Source organism: Diabrotica virgifera, chromosome 9, assembly GCF_917563875.1.
Source record: "Diabrotica virgifera virgifera chromosome 9, PGI_DIABVI_V3a".
NCBI classification, from domain to species: domain Eukaryota; kingdom Metazoa; phylum Arthropoda; class Insecta; order Coleoptera; family Chrysomelidae; genus Diabrotica; species Diabrotica virgifera.
Genome location: NC_065451.1, coordinates 190,826,150 through 190,839,416, shown reverse-complemented (window position 1 = coordinate 190,839,416; position 13,267 = coordinate 190,826,150). Strand labels below are relative to the sequence as shown.

Genomic DNA, 13,267 nt, shown 5'->3' with positions numbered 1-13,267 from the left:
GTTTTTAAGCCTTGAAAATTGTCATATTTAGTTTTTTATCAGTTTTAAATTCTCGAAATATGATAACTCGAATACTATAACTATAACTCGAAAATGATTAACTTTTTAAGAAAAATTACAAAATCCCTTTATTGTTCCTAATGATCCAAGGAACCTAAAATTAATATCTGCCCGGGCCGAAAAAACTGATTTTTATAATTTGTTTTAATTTTTTTTAAATAAATGTAGCAATAACTCCGAAATTACGGCATTTAGGTATAGGGAATATTACATGAAAATAATAATTAGTATGACTTTGAAATAAGAAAGTTCATTAGATTTCCAGAAAAACGGAAGATCTGACAACAATGTAATTACCACTATAATATCGGCCGCATTAGAAAACCCTTACCCACCAAAATCTATAAAAATCGTGCAAGCCGTTTTCGACATAATTGAGGCTTTCCATACATAAAACTCACTCTGTATAATGTGGGAAATTAACCACTGAGCGAATGATTATATGTTTACTTTAATTTATAATAAAAGTACATTCTTACCATTTTGGAACGTTGAAGTAGTCATAGTATTAGTAACATTAAGCCTATTAGTCGCAGGAGATGGACTCCTTAAGGTTTCCTTAATTTTATAAGGTTGGCTACCACTTATATTTGGTATATCAGCACCCTCTATGAACAAGAACTGCAAAAAATAAATGTTTTAGCGTAAGAGTTATACAAACAAAAATATTTTGTTATATTAAACAAAAAACAAATAACACGACTTATAAAATACAACTATATAAAACAATCATACGACCCGTATTAATGTATGGAAGCGAAACGTGGACGACAACAAAGGCAAACGAAGAGAGACTACGTAAGGAAGATGTTTGGACCTGTGCTTGAGAAACCAGTACGAGAATATAGGATAAGAACTAACAAAGAGCTCAAAGAGCTTTACCCAGACCTGAACATCATAAAAGAAATAAAGTTCAGAAGACTCCAATGGGCAGGGCACCTCAGAAGACATTCTGACCAAAGAACAGCAAGGCTGGTATGAGAAGAAGTCCCAACTGGAAGAAGACCACGTGGACGACCTTGAGATAATATAGCAGGAAACTGGAAAGCTATGGGCGTGGAGAACTAGGTGGAGATTGCTCAAGACAGAGAAGAGTGGAGGCATGTTGTCAAGTCGGCTAAATCCCAGGAAAGGTTTTTACGCCACGGAGTAAGTAAATAAGTAAGAGTTATACACATATTATTAAGACGGTATTATTAAACTATCTTTTGTCCATTAATATTGAATTATATTAATGTTGAATTGTTAAACTCGATATAAAAGAAAGTCATATATTCGACATGCTTTCTGTTGTTTCTTGTACGCGCCACACACCCCCAAAATTGATTTTTATTCAGTGCGCATAGATGCCTACGCACTTTGACCTGACGAATGCAGAGTCAGTGTTCACATACAGACCCACACACATGCAAAATTGTCGCGCTTTTAAATGCAATAAATACATAGATAGCATTTATAGTGTGGGTTTTCATTTAATGCAGTAAATACAAAACACTTCAAGCGTTAGCTACAAGTTATGGTCCTTCGAGCCAGATATAAATCAATTCTTTTCGTTCATCATCCTTCTTCTTCTTTTTGTATAGACATGACTGTGTTTGTTTTTTTTTTCAATGTGCCCCTAGTAAGTTGTCGTTCCATCGTTTTCGTGGTCTTCCCACTGATCGTCTTCCTATTGGGGAACCGTCTCTCGCTGTCCTTACTACTCTATTTGTTGTCATACGGCCTATGCGGTCATTTCATTCTATTCTTCTGTTTCTTACCCAGTTATTAATGGTGTCCACTTTGCATCTCCGTCGTATATCTGTAATTCTAGCTCTGTCCCATAGAGTCTTAGCATCGATTTTTCGAAGGGATCTCATCTCCGCTGTTTCGAGCAACCTTTTTATCCTCTCTGTGTCGGGTCGTGTCTCTGCCGCGTATGTCGTTATTGGTCTGATGACTGTTTTGTAAATTCTGTCTTTCATTTCTTTTCCGATATTTTTATTTCTACATATTGTGTCATTCAGGCAACCTGAGGCTCTGTTTGCTCTATTCACTTGATCTTCCACTTTTGTTTCGAGCCTTCCGTAGCTAGATAGTGTGATACCTATATATTTAAAGTCCATCACTTATTTTATTATCTGACCCTCCAGCTCCAATTTACACCTTATTGGATTTGCTGTTATAACCATGCATTTTGTCTTTTTTGGGGAAAATAATATGTTAAATTATCTGGCGGTTATGTTAAATTGGTGCAGCATACGTTGTAAATCATCTTCACTTTGAGAGATTAGTATTGCATCGTCTGCATAGCAGATTATTTTAAGTTGTTTTTCTCCCATTTGGTATCCTTTTTTAGTTCTTACTTTTTTTATTATTTCATCCATTATCAGGTTGAACAATAAAAGACTCAAGGATTCCCCCTGTCTTATCCCATTGCCAGCTTCCATTGGGTTAGTTAGTTCATCTTCTACTTCTTCTTTTATTGTGTTGTTCTGGTAGATGTTTTCGATCGTTTTAATTATTCCTAGAGGTACCACTCTTGAGTATAACAAATGGATAACGTCCTTTAATTTGACCCTGTCAAATTCTTTTTTAAGATCCACAGAACATAAATATGCCGGTTTGTTGTATTCTAACGATTTCTCACTACCTGAGGTAATTGCGGGGTGGAAAAGAAAGATCTGCGGTTAACACAGCCGGTCTCAAGTCTGGATAAAATGTGGAGGGTGATTGGCAAGGTTAGCAACCTACCAATCGGAAAAACAAACACTGCTCAAAGAAATAATGTGAAGCCTCATTCATAATCCTTAAATCATAAAGTAATTTGTATTTATTTGTATATATAGAAACAAAGGAGTCTACGAAAAGACCAATGTAACTTACCTCGACAGTTAGAGTTCCTGAAACTGGATCGCTCTCGTATGGTCGACTCTGCAAAGAAATAATCTGCCTTTGAGATGGATTTACCAGAAGTTCTTCTACTCCTACTATACCTAAACCTAGGAATTTGTTCGGTTTCACTGAGTGGTCGTATATTTCGAACAGCAGTTCCGCTGTATTCGGGGATAAATCGCTAAAAAAATGTAAATTATTAATATAAGGTTCTACAAATATTTTACAAAGGATAGTACACTTGTAGGAGATGAATCAATAGTCATGAAATAAACAGACAGCAAAAAAAAAAGTGTAGTAATACTGGAAGAAGAAGTCAGCAATAAGAATAAACCAACATTTACGCGTTGTATAGTAATAGTTGCTAAGAGACACACCATCTACAGTTAACTATAATATAAGCACATATGTATAAGATCAGCACAGAAAAATTATAAACTTGGACAGGTAGATATATTTGACTATTCAGGGACTATATTTTCGAGTAAACTAAGTATCAAAAGATGAATGTCAGAAAATCTCTGCATTGATGGACTGAATAGAACACCCAGAAGCAAAAATATATCCAAAGCAGCTAAATTAACATGGCACGGGACCAAGAAATTCACATGCTGCTCGTCGACCTACGGAGAGCCTACGATAGCATTCCACTGAAGAAGCTGTTTCAATCAATGGAAAGCACGAATGTTAATACAGAATTAATAAAAGCCGTCAAAGTACTATACAATCAACCCATAACAAAGAAAAATTAATATAATCAACCCACAACAAAGAAAATTAATTGAAGAGTATGATATATGGGGTCTAGAAGTGACTAAAAAGAAAGCCGAATACTTGTGCATTGGAGGAGAACAAAAATATCTCATATTAGACGACATAAGACCACGATAAAACACTGCTACGACTACAAATATCTAGTATAAATATTTTGAACCATAGAATAAACAAAGCCATAAGAAAAAGAAATACGTCAAGTAGAAAAGCCATCACAATGTTTTAAACAGTTTATGGGACCAATTCATCAACAAAGAAAGCAAAAAGGGGATATATGACACTCTACTGAAAACTCTATGTAGCTGTGAGGTACGGTCACTGAAAGAAAGAACACTAGCAACGCTGAGAGAAACGGAAATGGATTTTTGGAGAAGAGCTGCAGGAAGATGTAGAAGAGAAAGGAGTATTAACGAACGCATTAGAGAAATAATGGGAATCAAACGAACAATCACCGATGACTTATCGACAAAACAACTTATCTGGTTCGAACATATACAAAGAATGGATGAACAACGAATACCAAAGGAAATACATACTAAAATGACACAGAAGGAAAGAGAAAACGCGGTATACCGACAAAAAGTTGGAGCGAAGGAATAGACAAAGAGCTGAGAGAAAGAAACATAGAAGAGGATCTATGGAACAACCGGACGCAGTGGCGATTGGAAGTCGAAAACGGCGGAAAACGTTATAAACCGATATGTAGTAGTAGCTAAATTGAGAATGAATAAAACTGTAATAAGACCAACAGTTACGTATGCCTCAAAAACCTGGACTAGGACAAAAATTGAGCAATAAATGTTACAAGTATGGGAAAGAAAAATACTTCGAAGGATATTTGACGGAAAAATCAGTGGGCACGAAGAAGAAACAAAGAGTTAGAAGAATTATACAAAGAACCTAATATAATTGCTATAGTAAGAGCACAAAGACAGATGGTTAGGACAAGTCCAAAAAATGACCCAGTTAGAATGCCAAAAATCTTGTTAAGCTCTACAATAGGTGGTTAAAGAGAAAAGGAAGGCCTAGTACCAGATTGAGTCTTGGAAAGAAAAAGCGAAGAACAAACAGGAATGGAGAAAGATTGTCAACCAAGCCATAAGTCTGTGTGGTTCGAAGTACTTATATATTATTATTATTACGGTATCTATAAAAGTACAAGAGTATAATAAGCATAGAACTTGTTCACGACCTTATGTTTTAATTAGCTTTATTACATTTTTCATGAGGCGACAATAAGTTAAAACCCCACATGGTCCTTCGAGCCCGATTGCAAATCTTAAGTGTGAAAAACATTATACTCGTTGTGGTTTAATCTTGTGATACTGGAGAAGATTTACGACCCAAGCCATCTGTTCATAGATAAAACATGAGGGCATGAACACAACTTGAATGGTAAAAATCACTTACAATAAGAAATGTTCATCCCATTGCGGCGAATCCGTATTTTTCGCCACGGCGGTCTGGTTCTTCTGCGGCGGTTCGTCCATTTCCACCACACAGTAGGGTTCTGCACAGCCTTGGGAAGCACCTAATTGTGCCGCTCTCACTACCTTCACTAAAAGTCGTTTTTCTCCTGGAATTTGCCGCGAGCCTGAAGTCAGGTGGTTGGGCGTTGAACTAAAGGTCGGGCTAATGTTTCCCTAAAATCAAATATGTGTTAAATAAATAATAATGCATCAACGTGGATGGACATTGAGTTAACATTTTTTTAACCTTAAATAATGGGTCATTCATTAAACATATATCTACATAAATATGTGACGATAATATATTCTTATCGTCTAGAGTAGGTAAGCCTATGTATTCAACAAAAAATATTATTATACCGCCTCCGACAGTATAAAAGACCGAACAGAAATCTATTACGGCATTCTTTGTGTATTGAACGGAGGATAGATAACCTGAAATAGGTGCGCTAAACGTATTCAGAAACAATTGATGGATTCGACCGTTACTTGATGGAAGTTCATTTTATATAACAATAAAACACTGAAAACGTTTGTTTTCTATACTTCCACAAAATTTATTACAACTACGTGACTACAGCTGTTTCGACAGAGTGTCTTTCTCAAGTGATTTAGATTACTATGGGTTTGCCTTTTTAAAATATTTTACTGAAGAGGTTGAGGAGTGGGGAGCTATTTGTCTCGAGTTGGTCATTCAGAATTATATCTGTATTTTTCAATTTATTAATTTCTATAGATTTTTAAGGCCTTTATAAGCTTTAAGATAGCTTAAGGCCTTTATTTTGAATATGCAGAATTTGAAACTGTTCATTAAAAGAATGATTATGATCTAGAAGGTGAAGTGGGTATGTAGAAGTGTCTGTTTTTCTGTTGTTGAAAGCCCGTTTGTGTTCTGCTATCCGTTTGTCAAAGGTTCTGCCAGTTTGACCGATGTAAGTTTTTGGACAGTCACAAGTTAGTTTGTAAACACCACTCTGTAGTTGTTTTCTCTTTCAGCTCTTATTGTTCTTAATATATTTGCTTAAGTTGTTGTTAGTTCTGAAAGCTGGTGTTATTCCATTCTTTTTTATGTATCTGGCTATTTTTGTTGTTATCTTGCCAGTATATGTGATAGAGCAGAAGGTACTGGGTTCTTTCTGTGGTGGTGGATAGACTAATTTCAGGGCTTTCTTATGGAATTTTTGGTTTAAAATTTTGTTAATTGTTTGTTCGTTATAGCCATTATTGACTGCTATTTGTTTAATGATGTTCAGTTCTATCTCGAAGTTATTTTTTGACATAGGAATTTATGTCAGTCTATGTATCATGCTATGGTAGGCTGCTAATTTGTATTGTGTAGGATGGGATGATGAATTGTGTATAGTTGTATCAGTATGGGTAGGTTTATGATATGGTACTCATGTTTGTTGTGTAGTCTGGTAATTGTTACGTCTAGAAAGTTTATGGACTTATTCTGTTCTGTTTCTATTGTAAATTCAATATTATTATGGAGTGAATTAATGTATGATAGAAATTGGTCAAGTTGCCTGTTAGTTCCTGTAATGTAAAGCATACCAGTATATCATCCACGTATCTCCACCAATATAAGAACTGTTTAAATACGGGATGTTTAGAAATTGTTGTTTCAAGTTGGTTCATAAATATATCTGATAGCAATGGGCTTAGAGGATTACCCATAATAAGTCCTGCACTGTTGTTTGTGTATATTTGATTTTGATTATTGAATTAGAAATAGTCTTGATTTATCCAAATTTCAAGAAGGTGTAAAATTTCAGATGCAATGATCGGATTTGTACTATTATGGTCTAAAAGATTTTTAACTAAAACAAAAGTGTCTGTAGGAGGAACACTATGAAAAAGATTTTTTACGTCAAATGAGAATAGTCTGGAGTTGTTGGGCAATTAAAAATGTTGTATTTTATTAACTAGTTCTAGTGTATTTTTTACGGTGAATTTAGGTGAAAATTTAGTGTATTCTGTAATAATATCTAACAGTTTTTTTGAAAGTTTATATGACTTATAATGATATAATGGTATGTACTCCATAAATGGTTCGGAGGTATATGCCGAAACAGCTGTAGTCACGTAGTTGTAATAAATTTTGTGGAAGTATAGAAAACAAACGTTTTCAGTGTTTTATTATATTCAGAAACCTTTCGAGACCCGTCAATTTGGCGAGTTGAGTGAGTTGAGTTGAGTTGAGCGAAATCGACAAATCCCTATCCTATCCAATGGCTATGTGTGTTGAACGAAGTTATTATTATCTTTCCATCTGACGCGTTGAGCCAGAGATCTCATTTCTTATACATTTATTTCGCGTTGAGAAATAAACTGCGACTCCTAATTAATTCTCTCTGTAGTCGGTTTATTATTCAAATATCTAATATCGTCATACTAACCTGATGAGGTTTACGAAAGCACTATATGTAGAGCATAATTATATTTAAATAACGAACCTAATAAGTAATTAACGATAATTGTATTTTTTTGTATGTTTAGATCAAAATAAATGTCTTAACAAAATCGAATCTTATCTCCGACTATAATTTATTACCCGAAGTCATCACATAATATGTACAATATCAAGTAAAACTATCTTAAATATTTGCTATTTGCAGTTTAAATGTTTTTGGATTCAAAAACGTATTGCCACGTCCATAATGAATCAGGTTCGAACCGCAAATTCTCACTCCGTCATATTTGACGAGAGGACCGACGTATCCCACGTGTAACAGCTTTCTCTAAATTTGAAATACAAACACAATAACAACATTCGTGAAGACTGTCAAGTTCATTGAAGTTTATGAGAACATAAAATAATTAGTAACAATAAGAAAGAGGGAAAGAACAACGCCTGACAGGAGAAGCTTTGGAATAAATAGTATTAAACTTGTTGAAAGAACTACACTTGGATCAGAAGAAATGTGTAGGAATCGGTACTGACAGTTGTATGTAGAGTAATTAGCTCTGAAGCGGTTGGTGCAGTAACAGAAATAAAAAAAGGTCGCAACAAATTCAGTTAGATGTCCTTGCCTGATTCATATTTTAAACAACTCTCTTAACTCTTATTAATGTATCGTCCATCAGAAACACATGGGGAACAATGACGTCAGTAATATCATTTTTTAAGATGTCAGCCAAGAGAAACAGTTTTAAAACTGAAACTCGGACAACATTTAACAAGATTATGCGAAACAAGATGGGTTAAGCGCCACGAAAGCATAATCTAGTTCAGAGCTGGCATTTTACATATAATTGAAGCACTAACATATCTCAATATGAAAGGATTCAAGACTGCTACACTTGCATCAACTTTGCTTAATTATTTATGCACATCTGAGTTTCTAGTGTCAATGATGTCACTGATTGACATACATTAACATCATCCAGGTGGCCCAGAAAAATATTACAGACGTAAAATTTACATACCTCTTCTATACAATGTATGTACCGACATTGGTACCGATTTAACGTCAAGATTACATGTCACCTCCTAACTGATTCCCAAGGAGAAAAGAATTGGAACTATTAAAATATTTGAAGAAAGCAGTTGAACAGTTTTCACCTATCCCTATCATGGACATTGGTGTTACACAGACAAACATTATTCTATTTTTAGATCAACTAACAAATGTGTTTGACGTTTGTGACGCAAATGTCTTTAGGGCACAAAAAGTGTGTAAAAAGTGCCTTAAAATTCACCATTTTAACACTAATTAAAAAAAATTCCCAGACCCCAGGTATCCCCTCCAAAAAAAGTTCATGGCCCTCCCGAAAATCGGTCCTGGATCCGCCCTGATAAGTATTTTTTTGCCGATTGGGGCGCTGCGATCTCACAAAAACAAATTTGAGTTAACATACACATTACACAGTACATAAAACATCCAAAGATTTAAGAATATTTAAAAAAATGTAAACAACATTCATTGATACTCACCATACCCATACTATCATAATGTACCGGCAACATTTGTCCAGGCACGGCAACATGCCTCACTAACCTTGGGCAGGTTGGGTATTCTGCCAAATTAAAGTCAACGTCTGTATTTCTTAGTGCGTCCGTCAAAATTTCTCTAAAAATGTACAAAATGCAATAAATAAATAAATAAATATAATACAGTGACGAGCGCGCTAATAACCGGTAGAATAAACGCAAAAGATGGAAATAGGTTGTGAAATAAAAAAAGATGAAATTAGCAGGGGTGGGAAATTATTGTTAAAAACCTATAAAATTTACATTATATTGATAGTTTCCCACCTTTAGTCGTATCGTATAAGGGTTTTACAAGTGTCACTGTGACAGGAGAATTATATAAAATTCTTTCATGACAGTTTGACTCCGATACGTCTAAAGGTACCTCTAGTAGTTTCATCTCTTTTTATGTCACAACGTATTATGTTTTCCGTCTTTTCCGTTATTTTGCAGGTTATTAGCACACTCATCACTGTTAGACCAGTAAGGATCTGTTTTTAGGTGGATGTGAGAGGTGGCATTCAGATTTTTGCGTATAAAGTTAGGTGATAACTTCGTTAATAATAATTGATTTATGCTCCTTCTCAAATATGCCCGGAACATTAATAAAAAAATAAAATATTTAAAAATTTCAAAAAATTTCGTTTTTTTTCTACTTTTTTTTTGCTTATAACTTTAAAACGATTCATTTTGGAACAAAGTCGTATAGGAATAAAACAAAGATAATTAAATTTTCTATCAGATGCGATTGGTTAAAAATGTCTTAATTTATCACCCTTGCTGCAAAATAGCAATAAATATAAAATAAGGGGGCAAAACAAGCCTGTCCTTATTCAATGATTTTCCATCACTTAGGTTACACTTGGAACCTTCCTAATTCGCTTAGAAAATTTTTGTAATGTGCTAAAACCGTCCACCAAATTTCATTAAAATTGACCTACTAGATTTGGAATAATAATTTTGAAATCTAAACTTTTTTTAAAAAATTAAAAATTTTTAAAATCTTGCACAACAAAAACTAGAACATACAAAGATTTGTCAATTTTTTTACATATATATAAAGAAGCACTCCACCTATCTAATGCACTTTACAGAATTGAAATCGGATTGTTTAAGCAGACTCAGCAATGTTTTAAAGTTATAAACAATTTTTTGGCTTATAAACAAATTAGTCCTGTGGCCAGGAGGGGGTGCTATGGGCTCCTTTATTTAGATGGACTTACCCAAGATTTTTATGTATTTTTTGACCCGTAGAACACGATTTTTTGGGTAACAGTTGATCCGGATGTCGATAAGATTGTTATAAACAAAGAACTTGAGGAATTACATAACATCGATTTTTCGCAAAATAAAATATTTTTTTGTATTTCTTGGGTAATTGTCTTGGGTAAACATGTAATAATTAAGAGTGGCAGTGGATTATTGGTGGCAGAATTATTTAAGGTGGCAGTGAATAAAATTAAGATAGCTATGATTGTAACCAACGTTCTCAAAGGACATGGTACATGAAGAAGAAATAATAATTAAGAAGTTTATATTTATCATTGGCGCGTATACGATTAACTGTCTCAATTTATTTAAAGAAAAAACATTGTACGCCACTTAAATGTGTTCAGTGCTATAAGACTCAAAAATCAATTGTTTCTCAGTTATAGAGCTTCAAAGAGTCGGTTTTTAGTCCATTTTTTTAAATATAATTTTGGAATCTCAATTAACACGAGTATGCATCGAAATGACGTTTCTTAATATTTCCCTGTCAAAAAAGTCAATCGATGGTGAATAAAACGTTTTGAGAATGTATAGTGTTAAAATTACTATTTCAATGCTTGTGCTTAGTTGGCCCGGACATGTACGACATTAGATTGCTCAAAAATCTTTACTACAATCAGACCGTTTGTATTCAGTTGGACCAAGAAGATTCAGCTAAAGTTTCTATTAAGCGTGGTGTCAGACAGGGATGTGTTATGTCATCGACATTGTTCAATGTCAATGCCTACACCGAACTAACTTTTGAGAAAGCGTTAAATAATCGTCGCGAAGATGTTAAAATCGGTGGTAAAGTTAAATTTTACTACACCGATGTCATATTTGAGTTCGGCTTGCTTAAGCAGCAACCCCTGTACATATCGCACCCTCAGTGCAAGACTGCAGTAACTCAAAATTTTATGAAAATGAAATAATGATGGAATTCGATTGTAAACATGCACATCTATCCCCTGTAAAACTTTAGTAACTTTTAAATGCTTAATGGGCTAAATATTACAACAACAACAGTTTAACTATTTTGCGTTTTTGAACATAAGTTCCGTGCAAAACTGTTGTAACTCTAATGTAACAGAGATACAACAGTTTTGCACGGAACATTGCAACGGATTCGATAACAAGCAATAAAAAAAGTAAGATATTTGTTATTTTAATATCTATATCTGTGGTGTTTAATTTTAATATACAGAGCGTCTACGTAATCCATTAACGGCTGAGACAATAAACAAAGATTTTCGAGACCAATCTATTCATGTAAATTTTATGTCCTTTGTGTAATATTATATTTATTTTCCATAAGATTTTAAAAGGAAAAACAATTATCTTAAAACTTGTGTATTGACAATACTGAGAGGTCAAAAATATCTATTCTCAGAAAACTTGCCAAAGTCCACCATAGTTTTTATAAAAATATTTTGGCACAAGCTGATGTACGAGAAGAGGACAACAACTACGGTAAAACCTGTCAGCAACGGCCACTAAAAATGAAAGAACTATTGGCCGATATAGAAAGGTGGCCGGTAATGCCAGTTTTTGTAGTCTAGATATACAGTAAACCCTGTCAATAACGGTCACTAAAAATGACAGAACTATTGACCGATATAAAAAGGTGGCCGCTAATACCAGGTTTTGTAGTCCAAAAATTTTGGTTCGGGGAACTTTGAAGATGGCCGGCTAGTTCAGGTGGCCGGTTTTGATAGGTGGCCGTTAAGGTGATACAGTAGCGATCAACAGGTAGCCAAAACGCGTTCCAAGATTGCGGCTGTAATTTTGAATATTTTTTCGAGATATTTGGCACACGTATTCGTAATATAATAAAGAATGGCGGTACAGAGCCCAATTTGAAAAATATATTAATATGTGGAAATTACTCTGTAATTAAATACAATATTAAAAAACAAGCCTGTACCGCCATTAAGAAGAACAAAAAATTACACTTTCTTCAAATAAACTTTTGTATCCGATGCCTAGATTTTGTGTCATTTTGGAACTACTAAAATTTTTTATTCCATTAGTAGTTCCAAAATGACACAAAATCTAGGCATCGGATAAAAAAGTTTATTTGAAGAAAGTGTATTTTTTTGCTCTTCTTAATGGCGGTACAGGCTGGTTTTTTAATATTGTATTTAATTACAGAGTAATTTCCACATATTAATATATTTTTCAAATTGGGCTCTGTACCGCCATTTTTTATTATATAATGAATACGTGTGCCAAATATCTCGAAAAAATATTCAAAATTACAGCCGCAATCTTGGAACGCGTTTTCGCTACCTGTTGATCGCTACTGTTTCCTCTTAACACAGGTTTTACTGTACATATTTGGTTTGGGTAATTTTTAAACTGGCTGTTAGTACAGGTGGCCGTTGTTGACAGGTGGCCGGTAACACAGGTTTTACTGTAAAAGTAAATGTGTCTACGCTTTTTACAATTTTCTCCGTGCAAAACTGTTGTAACTTTGAAATTCTAATACTAAATGTGTAGTGATTAACAATTTTTTCCGTGCAAAAGTGTTGTACTTTGAAATTCCTAATTTTTTTTGCGTTAATATTATTTTATTTAAATTTCTATTTTTGGTTAATGTAATATAGGCTGAAAAGCATGCAAAATCATAATTAAATGTTAATTTTTCTTAAAATTTGTCTTATTTCACCGATATTAGCACGAAAATAAACAAAATCGTCTTTATCTCGAAACTTACTTATTTTGACTTACTGCAGTCTTGCACTGAGGGTGCGATATATACCTATCGGTTTGTTCCAACACGACCGAGAACCGTCACGAAACGGTAACGCTCCTGCGCAGTAAACAAAATCCGTCCCAACAAAAATATGATCGTCATCGGATCGTCCTT

At 34.2% G+C, this 13,267-nt stretch overlaps 1 protein-coding gene across 8 annotated transcripts in view; it reads right to left on the bottom strand.

The window, feature by feature from the left end:
- Positions 1-13,267, bottom strand: part of LOC126892895 (phospholipid transfer protein C2CD2L) — a 254,093-nt gene that overhangs the window by 32,011 nt on the left and 208,815 nt on the right. For all 8 annotated transcript variants that reach the window (XM_050662719.1, XM_050662718.1, XM_050662721.1 and 5 more), the window contains exons 5-8: positions 9,115-9,250; positions 5,119-5,351; positions 2,926-3,115; positions 540-681 (exon numbers count right to left, since the gene is read on the bottom strand). In XM_050662719.1, coding sequence (XP_050518676.1) covers positions 540-681; positions 2,926-3,115; positions 5,119-5,351; positions 9,115-9,250 — 701 coding nt within the window. The remainder of the gene's footprint in view (positions 1-539; positions 682-2,925; positions 3,116-5,118; positions 5,352-9,114; positions 9,251-13,267) is intronic.